This window comes from Xenopus laevis, chromosome 4L (genome assembly GCF_017654675.1).
Source record: "Xenopus laevis strain J_2021 chromosome 4L, Xenopus_laevis_v10.1, whole genome shotgun sequence".
NCBI classification, from domain to species: Eukaryota; Metazoa; Chordata; class Amphibia; order Anura; family Pipidae; genus Xenopus; species Xenopus laevis.
Window position 1 is genome coordinate 30,265,107 of NC_054377.1, and position 19,887 is coordinate 30,284,993.

At 37.7% G+C, this 19,887-nt stretch overlaps 1 protein-coding gene across 1 annotated transcript; it reads right to left on the reverse strand.

The window, feature by feature from the left end:
* Positions 1-1,877: 1,877 nt before the first annotated feature.
* On the reverse strand, positions 1,878-17,780 carry LOC121402980 (transmembrane protein 272-like). Its single transcript, XM_041590044.1, has 6 exons — positions 17,659-17,780; positions 9,723-9,755; positions 8,458-8,517; positions 4,490-4,666; positions 3,726-3,888; positions 1,878-2,084 (listed from the first exon to the last, which is right to left on the reverse strand). Exons 2-6 carry the CDS (start codon positions 9,742-9,744, stop codon positions 2,075-2,077), a joined length of 432 nt encoding a protein of 143 aa, XP_041445978.1. The 5' UTR covers positions 9,745-9,755; positions 17,659-17,780; the 3' UTR covers positions 1,878-2,074.
* Between the last annotated feature and the right edge of the window lie 2,107 nt (positions 17,781-19,887).

A 19,887-nucleotide genomic window follows, 5' to 3' on the forward strand; every position in this document is an offset into this window, starting at 1 on the left:
TTAAAGAACAGTGAGATAAGTAAAATAAAAAATATATATATATATTAAAAAAAAAAATCACTCTGGTTGGTGCTGAACTACTAGGAGCAGCACACCAGTCCCACTCCCCAACACAGCTAGACTAATAGCACTGGGCTCTTATAGTAGCAAAGTAAAAAAACAAAAAAGAAAATAAAAGCAGTCCTTACAAGGACTATTGGGTTACAGGCAGCAGTCAGCAGATGAGAGATCAGCAGCAGTGCCCACAGCAGCTACATACAGAGCACTGCAGTAGAAGGTAGATAACTAGCCAGCAAAGCTACCTAACCTAAAATGTCCCTCAAATCCCTGCAGAGTTCTGTCCCTACAATACAGAGCAGTATCAAGTAGATTACTAGCCAGCAAAGTTTCTATCAACTGTCCCTCAAATCACTAAACAGCTCTCTCCCTACACTAGCTCTTCCAAGCACACACAGGCAGAATGAAAAAACGCTGCAGGGCTTCAGTTTATATATGGAAGGGGAGTGGTCCAGGGGGTGTGGGGGTGGTCCAGGAGGGAGAGCTTCCTGATTGGCTGCCATGTATCTGCTGGTCTGGGGTGAGAGGGCAAAAATAAGCGCCAGCTAAGGCAAACCCAAATTGGCGAACGTCGCGCGACGTTCGCGAACATTCGGCGGATGCGAACACCCGATGTTCGCGCGAACTAGTTCGCGGGCGAACAGTCCGCGACATCCCTAGTCAATATCCAGGCAAGAGTTCAATAGGAAAGCAGATAGTAGCAAAGTCAAGGTTCAGGCAGGGTCAGAAGTCCAGGAATCAATAACACACAAAATATAAAGCTTCCAGGAATGCACAAAAAAATCCTATACTTGGACATTGAACCTGTGACCTCAGCGTCTTTTTACTTTAAATTTTCGCGCCGGACGGGTGACGTCATCATGCCGGCGATGAGACACCGGCACCACAGCGCCCCTGGAGACGGGAGCACCAACGGGCGCTCCTGACATATGTTTACTTTTCAAAAAGCTTAAATTATATTTTTGTGGAGTTCCCCTTGCTATTATGAATAATTATTTTTTTTAAACTGACTGAAGCCTTCATATATTTCTTTTTGATTTTTTACTTGTATTGTTTTTAAAGTCCCTCCCCTTTTTTCTATTTTTTCATTGATGGTTTGTGCCCAGGCCCATGTTGGTAATTTTACCCATGAGACAGGATCTTCGGTAATAAATGATTTCATTTGTGTACTAAAGATAGCTTTCAGCAACACAGACCAATAGCTGAAAAGTGTCACAAAGATTGTTAAAGAGATATTGGACCAGATTCAATTCAGTGAGAAAAAGTTATGGTTTATCATCATGGACGAGATTCAATTCGAGGAGAAAAGACTTTTCTCCAAAAATTCAGTTTCAGTTTTTTCCCCATAGACTTCAATGGAGTTTTCACATGATAAGCCGTGAGATAAGTTTTGCTGAATTAAATTGCATCTAAAATTGAATCTCGTCGATGACTTTTCTCACTAAATTTAATTTGGCCCATTGTCTGTTACAGCTTCTATAGGCAACTACCTGGTGTTAAGATGAAACATAGACATCAATGTTTTTAGAAACCATCATATCTAGGCATGCAAGATAGTATGTATAACATTGCTGTATTATTTTAAACTCCCTACTCAATTGCCTTAGATTACTTATATAGGTACACTTTCGGGAACGTGTGTCTCTTTATACAGGACTTACCCAAAATAAGTGAGTGTCTCCATCACGCAGATCAGTAGATTCTTCCAAATGCCAGAGAGGCAGCTATAAGATGCTTTAGACATTCTCTATATAATGCATAAATGATATGCACTTGTGAACACTTTAATATTGTTTTTTCAATCAAGAGAAAAAACAGTCTCACAAATAACAGTTTTATTTGGAATGTAAAATGTATTGTAACAAAGTTAAAATACAATGCAAAAAGAATACAGGCAAAACAAATGGTGTGGAAAGCTTTAAGGACACATTTGCCTAGTCATTTGTTTAAGGATTTGCACATTGCAGTAGTTACTGTAGATGTGTGCAGCTGTGTATCTTCTGCCAAATATCTATGTTTACTGAAATCTAGAATAAGAATGAAAGCAGAGAATGTTATTTATAAAAAAAAATATTGTGAGTTGTAAGTGATCAAGGTGCAAATATAAAAGCAGCTTTAGTCCCCTTTGCAAGTTTTCCTCATGCAGTAAAACAGTGACACTTAAGAGCAAAGCAGCAATAATATAATCTGTATATAAATGGTATTCTGACTTAGGTAGCTCCTAAAATGCAAGTATTTCCCAGGCTAGATATATAAAAGTACAAGCACATTGCACCAGATTATCCAGAGTGTTTGAGACCTGGCATTTCCCAGATAATGGATCTTTCTGTAATTTGGATCTTCATACTTAAAGGAGAATTCAACCTGTAAATAAAAAAAACCCCTTCCCCCTACCCTGGGTAGACCCCCCTCCCTCCTCCCCCCAGCCTCCCTGTACCCCCCTGCAAATGCCCCTAATTTTTTACTCCGTGCAGATTCTGGCCTTGGAGTTCATGGCAGCCATCTTCTTCTTATTCTCCGGTAATCTTCGTGTCTTGACGCCATTTTGCGCAAGTCACGAAATTGTTTCGGAAACTTTAGTTACTTTCGGCGCCTGCGCCGGAACTGGAAATTTACTTCAACTGCGTATGCACCGAAACTTCCGAAAGAAGATGGCGCAGTGAACTCCGAGGCTAGAATCTGCATGGAGGGGTGAGTAAAAAGTGATACTGACACTAATAAACTACTTTTTAAAATATGAATGTACATTAAAAGTTACATATAGGTCCTGTTTATCGTTTTTTTCTGAGAAGTTTGTTTTTGTAAGTAATTTCTGTCAGTATCTCTTTGTCTATTAGAAAATCATGTAAACATGAAATAAACCCAACAGGCTGGTTTTGCTTCCAATAAGGATGAATTATATCTTAGTTTGGAGAGGTAGTGGTTTATTATTACAGAGGAAAAGGAAATCAGTTTTAAAAAATTGCATTATTTGGATAAAATGGAGTCTATGGGAGATCCCATTCCTATACAGCTAAACTAACCTAAATGAATCTGGAGTGGCCCTTACCTTAAGTGGTCTTGCCTGTCCCCAGCCCCATGGACTATGCTGCTGATGACCAAGGACGTTCAGAAAGGATTCTCACTACAACTCTGCATTGACCATGTACTTCATTTTCATGAAGTGACGAATAGACTGACTTCCTCCCAACAATTCAAAATTTCCAAATAACAAAGACCAATTGTAAAAGTATTCTCTTTATTCATATAAAATAATCAAAACAACTTCCCTCTCTGTCCTCTCTTCCCTCTCTAAATTATTAGTGTTTGGTTTATTTGGATGTTACAGAACCGATAACTAGTGATCTCCAAAGTTGTGGTCCTTATATAATGTAATGATAACTGGTATAGATAAAAATGTCTTGGCGCATATTCAATAAATTAGTAATATATATTATTATGATATATTAGATCACGGTGGGAAAGTGCAAGTCTACAGAAAACACAAGCAACTCAAGTACTTTTCAGTGCAATATTGAAAAAATGTCTACAAAACTTCAAAGTCGACTTGGTCAAGAGTGGCAGCCAGTACTGCAGTGTTTAAAATGCTTCAAAATGATATAACCCACAATATACCACCACTTTCTATCTATTTTTATAAGTAATTAGTGCATTTTAGTGCAACTTACCTTTCATAAAAAATTGTTTTAAGTGAGCAAAACCAACAGCAGCAACATAGGAGAAGTGCCATAACAGCATATTCCAATATTAGGATCACAAAAGCAAATAAATAAAGGTTTTTGTCACAGTGTCCTTCATATGTATTGTACACGCTGAACACCCAAACACTACCTGAAAAATAATTTTGGTATTAAGGATTTAAGAGTTCATCATAGTAATAATATATTTACAAAAACTAGATGACAAGAACAGGCAAAACAACTAGGCAACAAAACTGCCATAAACATGCTGTAAAGGATTTCATAAACCAATGAGATGTTAGAAAACTAAATTGTTGTTTAAATCCTAGGCCCCCTTCATTGGCCTATCTCATCTCTCCCAAACTGCATCATTGGGTACCAATGTAAAAAGCAGAGTAGCACAGTGGGTTTGGCATCTCCCATTGCTATATGTCCTCTTCTATGAGATCGAAGACAAGTAGAAGAGGAAATCAAGCATTAGGAGATATTAACTAGCTACTAGGGATAAACAAATCTAATAAAAATGTGAAATCTATTACAGTAATTGACTTAAAAAGCTCTGACGGCAGAGAAGGTCAGGGTGGGTGCTGGTATATAAGTAATGATGACATGCATGGTTCATTTTAGATTGGAAGAGAGCAGGTTTTGAGAAATACAGCTACAACTGAAAGAACATTTTACTTGGCCAGTTCTGCACAGCACATGACAGTTAAGCAAAGTGTAAAATTCTTCTTTTAATGTAGTCTACTTACCTGTAATAAACCACCCAAAGCTAAATGTTCCTATAATACTTTCTACAATAGAGCTGAAGGTCTCACACACCAGTCTCATAAGGACTGTAAAGAAAGAAATAAGATGTATGGCTCCAGTCACCGAGAGAAATATGGGTATATAAGGCTGGATAGCACAGTTATCTTTGTGGGCAGTTCCTGTGAAAAAAGAGAAATTTTTTTTTTAGCCTTTGGAAATCTCCAGCCAAGACTACATATATGGTGTGAGCCCTGGTTACCCATTACAAGCCATTTTTAAAACTTTAAATAAAGAGAGGACTTTTAACACATTCCAGTAAAGTCACACGGTTTGGTATTCTATGTACAAGAATTAGTGAAATAATACAGTTATTTGCAAAGACACTAGGGATGGAAATGTCAAAAATATAGGTATTTGACACTGGATAAGCAGCCCTTAGAACTAAGATTATGAAAATGTAGCTTTCGTTGTTCAGTTATAGTGCACTTCACAGTTAAAATATCCAGACATCTATGCATTTATTTGCAAATGCAATGATTTTATCCAAATGGACTTAGATGATAATGGTCCTATGTATGCAACACAGACAATCACCATAAATATCTGTTCAGAAAGTGATCAGGCTGGGCTAAAATTTTCATTGGCTAAGCAACACGCCTGTCTGTGGAGCCTGTCAATGGGTGACCATTTCCCAATTTCATTCAATAATTGACTTAACGGTTAAATATTAATATAAGCCAAATTTTGTAAACAGATTCACTTGGAAACCTATCTACCTATATTATAGCGAATGGCTGATTGACTGCAATGGGTTTCTACTCCATCATCAAAGTGATGCTATGATGGCAAACTTTCCCAGTTTGTAAAAGAACAAAGAAAAACAGTACAGCTACACTATGATATCAATCTAAATCACAATGAAAATCTGAAAAAAGTTCGGCTCTCAGCTTATATATCAGAAGATGCATTTAGCTTGGGTGCTGTCAAGCTAAATTATACTCTATACACTACAGTGTATGGGCATTTGTACACTCTCTGTACAGATTACAGTACAGTGCCATACACTGTGGATCAGCAGTCTGTAATTTTTTTGTCTAACGGGTTGTGCCGATGGCTAACTGCAACACCTAAATGGCAACACTATGGAAACTAAGCTAACGTTCTCAGTAGCAATTTGAGTGCCATATGTCTACTGCACCAAGTTCAGACGTTAAATCAGCCCTATGGCTGATACCCTCTGATTGCTTGCTGAGCATGTAATGATGTTTTGGTCAACACTTGTGCTTGGGCTGATGGCAAACTACGTCAACCAAGCAGGTACCAGACATGTGATGCGATGCAAACCAACTGAAACACTGCAAGGTTCAGAGGATTCGGAGAGCAGAGACTGTTATGCATTATGGCTGCTGTATTTGTTGATACATAGACTATGTAAGTTTGTAGTTTAAGTTGGCCTTTGAACAATTTAGCTGGAAACCTCATATCCAACTAATCTTCTATAATGACAACTTAAAGTATATACATTAAATCATTTAATAATGGTTACACTCCTCCACACTTGGAACTCCCAGCTGCTTTACTTCTCTTATTGAACTAAAATAAAACAGGGATATAGTTTGCTTAGCTAGTAAATGGGATATTCTGGTTAGCTTATTACACACAAAATCAACCTGTTATTGACTCAATATCAATGACATGTTAAAATGGGCTTATTGAAGACACCCCCTACCAAACATCATTATCAATAAGGAATCGACCCATAATTGTTTTTATAGCATGATCAGGGCTGGCATTTTGGGAATTTATTTGTACAGGGTGCCAGACTGAACACCTTCCATATTTTATATGTGTACATATAACCCATAAAGACAACAGTACTATAGATAGTATTAGATACCAGCTTGTGAAACTACACTGAAAGAGAATATGTTTTAATGTATAAACATTGTACATATTATGTTGTACACTGTATTTTATATTTTTATTTAATTTCACTTTCAGGTTAGTGATATGATAATACAGGTATGGGACCAGTTATCCAAAATGCTCGGGCCTCGGTTTCCGTAATTTGGATCTCCATTCCTTAAGTCTACTAGAAAATCATGTAAATGTTAAATAAACTCAATAAGCTGATTCTGTTTCCATTGAGCATTAATTATATCTTAGTTTGGATCAAGTACAAGGTACTCTTTTATTATTACAGAGAAAAAGGAAATCATTTTTAAAAAATTGTATTATTTGATTATAATGGAGTCTATGGGAGGCAACCTTTCTGTAATTTGGAGCTTTCTGGATAATGGGTTTCCGGATAACAATTCCCATACCTGTACTTCTGTCTGGTTAATACTAATTAATACATTACTATTCCACTCATTAATACTGAGCAGCAGCAGGAGAGATAAAGGAAAGAAAAAGAGAAGGAAAATAAAGAATTACTATAGATTAGCAAGATAGAAAATGACGTAAGGTAATTAATTTTTTCTCCTTACAATTTGCTGTTTTGTACATGAATTGCACAGTTTTATTTTGTTCATCTACAAATGGAATATAGGCTAATGGACTATCTATGGACTAATTCACTTGGACTACCTCTGGATTACACAGTTGTCTTTTTGTAAAAATATGTGGGGATACTTGTGGTCATTTACACCTCAGACAGGGATTGAGTAACACACCTCTCAGAAACGTTGGTATATGGTGTGAATTAGTGTAAAATTTTGAACTCATTAAATAAATACTTTTTTGGTAAGTGGAAAGAAGTTTTTTTGTGTTTAATTCATTGAATACTGGAAGGAAGGTACCAGTTATTTTCACTTGCCCACACCATTTTCTCATCTTTTGAAGTAATACTCATGCCTGTAGATTTTTTTTGTTTTTTTCTTAAAGTCACTTATGAAAATTCACTTAGATGTCAGTTATCAAATGTTGATAATGAGGCTTAATCAGTATGTCACAGACTGTAAGCTTGGGTTAAGATTGAGCATTCTATATGCCAGGTGCAGTCTAATAGCATATATTTTACTATTTTTATTTAAATAAACTTATAAAAAACACAGAATAGGAGTTAGATGTTATCTCTTCAATCCCGCATTATATGTATTTCAGAAGTTATCCTCCAACAATGGGGTAAATTTGAAAGAAATAAACACAGTGACGGCAAAAAATATTTAAGTAAAGAAAAGCTATCTGGACATCCCTGGTGCTTGGATTTAAAGGGGACCTTTTCTATCGTGACAGTTGAATAAAATAAACTTTACTTACTCTGTATAAAATGTTTCAAGTTTGTTTCCTTCAGTCTTGGAATTCACAATCACAGCATATTGGCACGGCCATTTTGTTAATAAGGCAAGTTTTGTTTGACCCCATATGTGCCAGAATGGGGATCTAGTGCCCATGCCCATACACTGGCTACAAAATTAGCAATGGTGAGAAGGGAGGGGGGGGATGTGAGGAGACCAATGACATATAGAAAGTGCAAAGTAGAAAGTGAAAGTAATTGGCTGCCATATCTCTATGCTCTAGGCATAGAGATGGGGCAGTGATAATATTATTGATAGCTCAGATTTGTATATACATTTATAACAGGTATGTATATTTTAATCATAAGGCATGTTTAATTTGCAAATTACTTTTATTATTCAGCTATTTATGTCTGGATGACATTTTCACACTAGGAATATTAACTGTTGTTCCATGTAGCAGAAAGCTTCCATTGCTCTCCATGCCTCACTTCACTCTGAGAGCAATATGAACTCCACAGATAGCTTCAGCCCTGAATTCTATTCTCAAAAGATAACACATGCAATCTTTCAGTTAAATTCATGTCTGTGTTTTGGGACCCAGTCCAAGTCAAAAGCATTATGATCACTACAGCATGAAGCTTTGATGAAAGGCCTAATATGCCATAGCTTTATATCTAACACAGTATCTGTATAAATGTAAGTACTGCAAGTGTTAATTTATCACTTACCCATAACAATCATAGCAATGCCTAATCCAATCCAGATCGCCAAGGAAATACATTGGAAACCTGAAATAAGAGAATTTCATAATTTATTTTTACTATTTTTGGTTCAAAACTGAGACAGTCCAAACTTTCTGGCCTGACTATTAGAGCCAGGGATTGCACTAACACTTTAGAAAATGAAAAGCCATCTAAATAAAATTTCTTTAAGCTATGTAGCTTTCACTGCTTACTAATTATATACTTGGATTTTAAAACAACAACAATATAATGTTTTTCCTGTTAAAGGAAAACTATACCCCCAAAATAGCATATAGTTAATATCAAATTAAGTTTCATATTAAAGAATCTTACCAAACTGGTATTTATAGAAGTAAATATTGCCCTTCTACATCTCTTGTCTTGACCCACCATTTCGTGATGGTCACCTGACCAGAAATACTACAGCTCTGACTGTAACAGGAAGAAGTGTGAAAGCAAAAGACAGAAAACTGTCTGTTGATTGGCTCATGTTACCTAACATGTACGGTGTGTTTGTTTGATTGTGTGCACTGTGAATACTAGGATCCCAGGGCGGCCCTTATTTTTTAAAATGGCAATTTTCTTTTTAGGATTCCCCAATGGCACATACTACTAAAAAAGTATATTATTATGAAAATGTTTATTTACATGAAGCAGGGTTTTAAATATGAACTGTTTTATGCAGTATATTTGTATAGAGACCTACATTGTTTGGGGATATAGTTGTCCTTTAAGTTGTACAAAGAACTCCAATGAATTGTCGGAGAGGTACTTTCACTATATATCACTGTTTGGCAATTTGGATCCCATGAAAACAGCTTTTATGGACTCAACAGACAAAACTAGGCAGCTCTAAGGCGTTTTTCACCTCTTTCTCTTTCTGTTATATAACAGAGGTGTCTATGTTAATTGAAAGTAAGCTCTGCTTTTATTAAAGGCATCATATCATATTTAATATGTTTTATTTAATATAAGCTTATCCTATGGAAATAATAGACTTTACAAACCAAAAAAAAAGTCTGCACCATTTTTTTAAAATAACAAAGTTTCACTTCAGTATCACATGCTGTCTCTTTTCATGAGACAATGTAATAAAATTGTCTTTCAAAAATAACCAACTTTGACACAAATGTGAATGCAGAGATACAGATTGCAATAAGGGGAAAGGTGAAGGACATGATTATTTCAGTAATAGTACACAGCAAAAGAAATCCTAGATTTAGTGAAATGTATCTAATTAGCATACTCACAAATTGCTGTAGCGTTTTCCATGTTTTCTGATACTGAAAAACAGTGAAATTGCTTGTTTTACTGTGCAACACAGAATAGCAGTTTTCTACTTTTGGTATATAATTAGTACAAAATTACTAAGACTTGATAGATGCTTGTAGCTATTCTATCCTTCCTCCAATACTCTATGACTAAGATGAATGAAGACTTTACAGATAATATATACACACAAAGATTGGGACTATAAATCCCCACCCATGTGGCCCCCAACACTCAATTATATATAAATACTTCAAATGTATAAAAGGCAATATTTATTAGTCAACACTATGCCATAATCTCCAAATAAAAACAGTTAAAACCAAACTAAGCAGCGCTGCATGTACAAAGGGATCCCTTGTAAGTATTATAGATATAACCCAGCATGGGTAATAATTAAATATTGTGGTGAAAAAGTGGCGTATCTGAAGCCACCTATAGCGAAAGTTCCAAATTATCCGTTGCTGGTATACGGTTAATTATAACCGAATTATGAATACTGGAATATCCCAGGTGTCAAAGTGCCAGAGTCAATAAGTATCAATAAAGCACCCCTTTAGGGTAGGTTTCCTCTTGATAATAACCCCGTTCCATGTTCAAGGGTGAGGAGGGATTATAAGCGCCTGCCGTGCGGCCAAACCCTGTGGGTGGGTACACAATAAATGGGATGACCAAAAGGACGCCTTCGTGGGGTGTCCTACAAGTATGGATGTTTCCCAGAGCAGCCCCGCTCAACCAAGATAAAGTATATTACCGACCATGCGGAAGTCCATGAATGACTGTGAATCCATAGAAAGACGTGTGGCAGCGTCTTCGTTCCGGTTCCGTGATGAGCAGTGTGCGGCAGTCCTGGCACTTGTGGACCTGTATAGGGGGATCCCCACTTGTATAGCGCGCGCTGCACCTCAACAGCCGTTTCGCCACAAGCGTGGCTTTGTCAAGAGGTCGAAGAGCCGGAAGTGATGTGCATTTTAAAAGGAAGGTCATGTGACCATGAAGTTTCAGATGCCCCAAACGCTGTTCCGGATTCATTGTATCTAATGGGCAATAAAGTTGCATACGCCCAGCAATTGAGATTCCGCAACTTATGTTGCCAATTGTTATCTTTGAACAGTTTCTCTATACAGTGTTGTAAATTCCACATATATGGGAATCAATGCTGGGTTATCAGTGTAACATGATACTAATGAATAGTATTTCATAGAACAGCCCTATCATGCTTTATGGGCACCTCAGAAAACCAGACATAGTGGTGAAAGTGTACCATTAAAGGTCAAGTAAACAATAGACTTGATCTATAAAATTAGAGCAAATTCAATATAGTAATTTAGTAATGGGGAATTTCACCCCAAGATTATGGAATATAATCAATACACACTAAATGTAGACCAAAAGGGGCAAAAGCAAAAGAAGAAAAAAAAGAAAAAGAAAGGAAACAAAAAGTAAAAGAAAACCAAATAAAAAGAAAATAAACTAAAATAAAAAATTAATTAACAAAATTGATGCAAGATTCCGTATTTAGAGGAACAAATTTTGACACATACAGAGGGAGAGAAGGGGAGGTTTTGTTAATTAGAGGCATCACAGGCTTAGTCAACCCGTAGTGAGTTCGACATTGCCTTAATGCGTTATTGAATTATTTGTGAATAAATGCCTGAAAATTTAGATGTCCATTAAGTCCAAATTCTGACTTATAAGTATTAAGTCTAAAGATCCAAGAAGTCTCCAATTGGAGTAATCTATTTTCCAAATCACCTCCCCTTATGTCTCCATGTAAGCGATCAATGCCCTGGAACGAGCAGCCTGAGTATCGGCCGCCATGTGAGCAATGTATGTGCTTGGCGATACTGGACAGTAGGTTACAGTTTTTTATGTCCCGTATGTGTTCATAGATACGTCTCTTTAGCATCCTGATTGTTTTCCCCACATACATGCTACCACAATGGCAGGTAAATAAGTATATTACAAATGTAGTGGTACATGATATGTAATGATACATGTCAAAATTAGTCTGCTCGTTTCCAAAGGTATTTGACATTTTTAAAAATTGACACTGTTCACAGGCTCCACATCTAAAGGTGCCTGGGTTCTTACAACAGGTCCTTTTGGATCCCTTCCGAAAGTGGCTATGTGTTAGAAGGTCCCCAATACTTGTGTTCCTTTTATATGTGATTAGGGGGTGTGGGGAAACCAGGGATCCTAAGACCGGATCCCCGGTCAATATATCCCAATGTTTATGAATAACGGATCTCACATCCCTGTCATTGCTGTTAAAGGTCAGAATTAATCTCGTATGTTCCTGGTTTGCTGGTTTCGCAAGTACATTTCTTTGCCTATGAACATTATAAAGCAGATCTTCCCTATTGGTGGCCAGAGCTCCTTGATAAGCTCTACGGAGGCATCTTGTTTTGTAACCTCTAGCCTTGAATCTCTGATAGAGTTTGTAAGCTTCCCGTTTGTACTCCTCCTCAGAAGAGCATATTCTTCTCAATCTTAAATATTGTCCCTTGGGAATGCCTTTTATGCATCCTGGAGGATGCATGGATTTGGCATGGAGGAAGCTATTACTTGCGGTTTGTTTGCGAAATAGAGTAGTGGTCAAAAGGCCTTGTTGGTCCTTTCGCAGTTCAATATCTAGGAATTCAAGCCTCTCCCTATTGTAATTGACCGTAAAAGTCAAGTTATACTTGTTAACATTAAGTTTGGCCACAAACTATAGGTGGCTTCAGATACGCCACTTTTTCACCACAATATTTAATTATTACCCATGCTGGGTTATATCTATAATACTTACAAGGGATCCCTTTGTACATGCAGCGCTGCTTAGTTTGGTTTTAACTGTTTTTATTTGGAGATTATGGCATAGTGTTGACTAATAAATATTGCCTTTTATACATTTGAAGTATTTATATATAATTGAGTGTTGGGGGCCACATGGGTGGGGATTTATAGTCCCAATCTTTGTGTGTATATATGTTTAATTGTTGGAGGACACCCCAGCCCATCTGCCCCCACATATACACCAACATATCGAATTGTGGTACCCACACTGCACTTATAGTTCGTTGTTGTTGTTCTACGACTTTACAGATAAAGCAACATTTACATCAGTGGTGAAGGAATTACTGATTTACTGATTTCTGTTCAGAGTAACTGAAATGAGTGAAAAAATTAAACCAGAAGAACTGTGGGCACCCTTGACACTAATCACAAGTGTGCTTAAAAACAATAAGAGGTAACGTCTTGGACAGATAGGTTTCCTAAATACCTGAGTAGTCACATCCATACAGATACAATTTCTTAAAGATTGTTAATTGATAGGTGTCTGACATATAATAAACTCCAGATTAAGAGACTATGGGGTCCGTTTACTAAAGTGCGGTAAATCTGACTTTAAGTTTCCGCATGTTATCGCTGAGAATATTTTTACGCCAGAATATTCGCAGCGACTAAGTTTACTAAACAGCGATGCGCTCAGAAGTCATTGCGATCACTTGCGGTAACTACGTTAAGGAACCAGCTTACGTTAGCGGTAATTTTAGCGAGTTGCGAATTTTCTGGCGAAAAATTACGTTTTTGCGAATATTTATGCTATAAAATAGTCTTGTTTTATGGCGGTTATTATGGCAATTTTTACTGTGACATTTATGGCCAGAAATGCATCTTCAAAACTTATAAACTTTATTGACTGATGATTATACCATCCAACAACATCACCAGAGTAATACCAATCAAACATGTCTGCATCATATAAACTCTTCTGCCAATAGAATCATAGGAAATGATACCAGTCAATCTCTTTGCTTCATAGAAATGCACAGTTTAATGTAGCCAATCCCAATGAAACCAAAAAGTGTAGAGGCTGACGAATCCTTGGACTGTGATGCCACTGCCAATAATACGACTCTGAGCTGAAACTGCTGCTGTTGCACCAGATAGAAGCAGAAGCCAAAACATCCTGTCAGCAATAGCTACAGATCTCTCTCCTGTCAGCAAAGAATGATGGGTAAAAAAAAAACATTATTATGGGATATTTCCTGCCCCTTGAGAATTTTCTGGCAGAAAAAATACTTTTACGCCACTTCATATGTGGCGGTAAAAGTTTGCGAATATTCTGGCGTTAATTTTGTCTTTAGCACATTTCGCTGTTTAGTAAACCATGCGTTAATGTGTACGTAGCGTTATTTTCAGCAAATGCGATAACTGGCGAACAATTATTCTTGCGCAAGAAAATTCGCAAATTTATATTTACCGCAGGTTAGTAAACTGGCGATAACATATTTGGCGAAAATTCTGTCTATATATTGTGCGAATATTTTTAACGCACTTTAGTAAACGGACCCCTATGTTATGTTCTCTCATAATAAATGAAGAATTGCTTTCATTTTTATAGAAAGGATATGAAAGGAATCAATTGTAGGGATCACAGATGGAAAGGGATTTGGGATATTTTCTTGCTAGAAAGGCGTTTAGTTGTGGGATCAATTATATAGATCTGATATGATAAAAATAACAACAATAAATAAAACACTAACCCCCCAAATGTAATAAAACACACTAAGTTTGCCCAGGAGCAGTAACCCACAGCAACCAATAAGCTGTTTGCTTTTAAACAGGTGACTGGTAAATTCTACCTGCTGATTGGATGCTATGGGTTACTGCTCCTGGGCAAACTTAGTGTCTTTTATTACATAACCCCTTAAAACTAATCTGGAGAAAAAGTGTCAGGCTCTGAGTGAATCTGTAGTTTCTGGCAGATGCCAGAGGGGCAGCAAAAATATGCTTTAGAGAGCTACTATTTATTGACATACATATCGTATCTGTGTGTGGCCTCAAACCGGCTCGAACCAGAACACTCCCACCACGTTTCACAGATGGGATAAAGTTTTTCTGCTGGAATGCAGTGTTTTTCTTTATCCTAATGTAACGCTCCTCACTTACAGGTAAGCCAAAAAGTTATATTTTGGCTTCATCCTTCCACAAAACATTCTTCCAGTATCCTTCTGGATTGTCCACATGATCTTTAGCAATATGTAGATTGTCAGCAATAGTTTTGGGGGAGAGCAGTGGCTTTAATCTTGCTATCCTGCCATACACACCATTGTTGTTCAGTGCTCTCCTGATGGGGGACTCATGAACATCAGCATTCCCCAATGTGAGATAGGCCTTCAATCGCTTACCCTGGGTTCCTTGTAACCTCAAGGACTATTAGGGTAACAATGGTCTTGAATTTCCTTCATTTGTTCACAATCTGAGTGTTGATTGGTGGAGTCCAAACTCTTTAGAAATAGTCTTGTAACCATTTTCAGCTTTATGGCCATCAGCAACTCTTTTTCTGAGGTCCTCAGACACCTCCTTTGTTCAAGCAATGATACACATCCACAAAAGTGTTGTATGTGTGATAAGGCTTTGCTGGATCCCTTTACATAAAACAGGGTCTCTCTTTTACATCTGATTATTGACTGAAAAACCCAGACTGACCAAATTGGGGATGTTCACGCTGGAGAAGAGGCTCTTAAGGGGTGATATGATAACTATGTATAAATATATAAGGGGATCATATAATAATCTCTCTAATGCTTAAGTTACCAGTAGGTCTTTACAGCTGACACGAGGTCACCCATTCCAATTAGAAGAAAAGAGGTTCCGCCTAAATATTCGGAAGGAGTTTTTTACAGTGAGAGCTGTGAAGATGTGGAATTCTCTACCTCAGTGATCCCCAACCAGTAGCTCGTGAGCAACATGTTGCTCTCCAACCCCTTGGATGTTGCTCTCGGGGTCCTCAAAGCAGATGCCTTTTTTTGAATTCCAAGCTTGAAAGCAAGTTTTAATGGCATAAAAACGAAGTAAAGTGCCAAGCAAAACCTCTTGTAGGCTGCCAGTCCACACAGGGGCTACCAAATAGCCAATAATTGCCCTTATTTGGCACCCCAAGGGACTTTTTCATGCTTGTGTTGCTCCCCAACTCTTTTTGCATTTGAATGTGGCTCACTGGTTAAAAAGGTTGGGGATCCCTGCTCTACCTGAATCAGTTGTACAGGCTGATACATTAGATAGCTTTAAGAAGGGGTTGGATGGCTTTTTAGCAAGTGAGGGAATACTGGGTTATGGGAGATAGCTCATAGTACAAGTTGATCCAGGGGCTAGTCCGATTGCCATTTTGGAGTCAGGAAGTAATTTTTTCCCCCTCTGAGGCAAATTGGTGAGGCTTCAGATGGGTTTTTTGCCTTCCTCTGGATCAACTGGTAATTAGGCAGATATAAAAAAATAAAAAAAAAGGTTGAACTTGATGGATGTGTGTCTTTTTTCAACCTTACTTACTATATTACTATGTTACAATGTAAATAAATACATGACCAAAAAATAATAATTTTTGTTTAAAGGGGACCCGTCACCCCCAAAAAATTCCAAATCCTATTTTATCACATTAGTCAAGCAAAATTTAATTTAATTACACTTTATAAATTATTTGAATTTTGTTTCCTTCAGTCTGGGATGTCCTAATTATAGGAAGTAGGTAGGAGCCATTTTGTGGACACTTATTAAGGCAAGCCTTGCATCATCTCAGAATCTTGTTTGTGCACCAGAATGGGGGACCTGATGTCCATCCACATGCACTGGCTTCACAATCAAATGGTTAACAGAATGGGTGGAATGTGGGGAGAGCAGTGACTAGGAAATGCTGAATGGGAAATTAAAGTAACTGCCTGCTCCACCTCTATGCCTAAGGCATAGAAGAGGGGCAGGCAATATTTGATTGACAGTTGAGATTTTTAAATGTGTTTACAACAGCTATGAATGCTTTAATGAAAATAGAATTTGGATTTCATGTTTAATTTGAAAAGGACTTTCATTATACAGCTTTTTATGTCTGGGTGACAGGTCTAGGTTTTCTTCATCTACTTTTAGGAATTGTCTGAAAATCAGAGACGATGTTTTCAGTTACCTTCATATAAAAATATAGAAAATTATAAAGGATTCACAAACTTTCAAGCAGGCTGTACTTCAAATGTCATGGCCTATTTTGAAGTTCAGTCTGAACTTGGTGCAGGTATCCTGGACCTGCATACATATTATATTATTTAGCTGCTTCACGAAACTTAGCGAAACTTAGTGAAGGATACATATGAAGCAAGAACATAAGCAGGTACAGGAGCTATTATCCGGGGTTTTCCAGATAAGGGATCTTTCCATAATTTGGATCGTAATACCAAAAATACCATCTCAGACCTGCCGAGGTCCTGTATAAATCAATGGCAGAGGCACCTATCTCAATTTGAAGCGTTTGTGGTCTGCGCTGGTTTGAGCTGAAAATACGACTTTTTCTGGGATTTTGGGCAAAAAGGCCAAAAATATAAAGCAATTCTCGTGCAAAAAGCCAGAAAAACTCGAGCAATTCGGGAAAAGGGCAGAAAATTTTCCGCGGTTTTATCTAGTTTTTCCACGTTCCTATTAACTTGAGGGTTTTTTTATTAATAAATAAGATAAAATCTGAGTGTTATGGTTTTTTTTCTTAAAATATGAGATAAATTCGGATTTTAGTAAATAACCCCCATAAAGTCAATTTAAAAAGGTGATAAATAAAAGGGGAAAATATCTGTAATACATATGCTATAAGTGTCTAACCAGTATTTTTCTGTCTGACTAATTCTTATATTTATTACTTTACTTGCCTTATCTCCGTATTTACAGCGTCACTGTTATTCACAGTTTTTTAATGAGCTCAGTTTACTATGTCTAAAATGAAGTCGTAGTTCACAAATTTTTCTACCAAGAGTTTTAGTGGCAAGTGATCTACCGCAGATATATATATAAGCATATTTAAAAACATGTTTAAAAAGTGACACAAGAATAAATTTTTATTCCCCGTCATTATTCTTATTTTTAAATATCCAGAATGAATAAAATTGCACTGACCTTTTTTGATCCAAGCAACACAAAATCACTGGTAAGTAAATACTATTTATGAGTGATGAACAACGGCTGTCCTTGTTTGCAAACAGACCCTTTACCAACTGAAGAACTGAAACCACATTACGCAGCTCAAAATGAAAAGAGGTGTAAAACCACATTGTTGCGATGTTCAGGGAAATTTTTTAGGAAGTAATAACGATATTTACTGCCAGTCAGCAGCCTGTTTTAAAGGACCAGTAACACCAGTAAATTATAGATTTCAACATAAGTTGAATTTTTGTCCTGTAGAAATCATATGTGTGCATATGTGTGTTTCTTTGAAGTAGAAGCCCTGTTTTTTTACTACAGTATGTTTATCAGCTTTAATGTATTTGGCCTTTTGTCAATTGCACATACTAGAGCACATACAGTACATAGTGAACACAATACGCACATGTTCTTTGGGTGCTTTCATTCTGGCAATTCTAGCCCTTTAAGATTTCTAACACAGTGAATATATGATTTTAATCTTTAGCCTGTAACACTTGTAACAATATAAACTCTGTGGCAGTCAAAATTATACTTCAATAACCCATGGCAACCAATCAAATGTTTGCTTTTGTTGTCCAACCTGCATCTGGCTGAAAAAAGCCACTGATTGGTTGCTATGGGTTACTGTCCATTTGCAAATTTGCCCAGTGTTTATAAATGAGCTCCACTGATATTGCACTTTTCCTGTAAAAGGGATGTGGCATCATCAACCACTTGAATGGTTCCAGAGTCCTGTTACATAGCTACATAGTTAAGTTGGGTTGAAAAAAGACCAATGTCCATCAAGGTCAACACCTCCAAATGAAACCCAGTGCACATAGCTACACACACACTGAAACTATATATATACCATTATCTATACACATTTTTAGTAATTTTAGTATCACAACTGCCTATGATATTATGCTTTCCCAAGGAATCATCCAAGCCCCTCTTAAAGGCATTAACAGAATCAGCCATCACAATATCCTCCGGCAGTGCATTCCACAACCTCACTGTCCTCACTGTGAAAAACCGCCTAAGTTGTTTCAAATAAAAGTTCCTTTCCTCTAGTTTAAAGGGATGTCCTCTGTTCCGATGATTCATTTCAAGGCGGTCTATAATGCCCTCTAATGCACTTATAAAGAGCAGTAACTAGCAGGACCTGATAGGGAACTGAAGCCTGTCTGTGCTTGTATGACTGCAGGGCTGTGGTTGGCTGTCCCCCTCCTACTGTGCTTCTGGCAGGGACCTCTAGGACATGCCCACCCCTCTTTTGAAACACAGACAGGGACCAGAGAACATCTATAGGGAGCTCTAATAAAGGAGCTATTTTTAAAGATAATATTAATTGTCAGCCACCCACATGAAAGTCTGTCTGCTGTGACTGCTTACCTTGTATCAAGGTATAATTACTGAGAATTATCTGGCCTATGCATTGTTTACACCTTTAATCCTCCCTGCATTGTTCACACTCTATTTTTCACACTCCTAAAACCCTGTACTGTTCACAACTCATACTTCATACAAACTGCTGAAGGGGCACCAGCATTGTGTCACTGTATGTAGCACAGTGTGAACTGTTCAGTTTAGAGTGGTCCTGATAGGTTTCCCTGTCTCCTGCTGTATTATGCCTGCCCAATGCTTCCTGTGTGTGCCATACTCTGCCTGCACAATGCTTCCTGTGTGTGCCATACTCTGCCTGCCCTATGGTCCCTGTGTGTGCCATATTCTACCTGCCCTATGCTTCCTTTGTGTGCGCTATACTCTGCCTGCCCTATGCTCCCTGTGTGTGTGTCATACGCTGTCTGCCCTATGCTCCCTGTGTGTAATATACTCTGACTGCCCTATGCTCCCTTTGTGTGCCATACTGTGCCTGCCCTATGCTCTTTGTGTGTGCCATATTCTACCTGCCCTATGCTTCCTGTGTGTGCGCCATACTCTGCCTGCCATATGCTCCCTGCGTGTGTCATACTCTGCCTGCCCTATGCTCCCTGTGTGTGCCATACTCTGCCTGCCCTATGCTCTCTGTGTGTGCCATACTGTCTGTTTGTGTGGCATGCAATGTCTGTTGGAGGTGAGCCTGGTGGGGGTTTGTTAGCATTTGGAAATTGTAGTTAGGGGCCCCTAAGGTTTTTAATCCTGTGTTGGAGGTTGATGTGTTATCCACAGGGGAGGATAAGGCATGTGGATCTAAGGGTATGTCTCAATATGACTTAATAA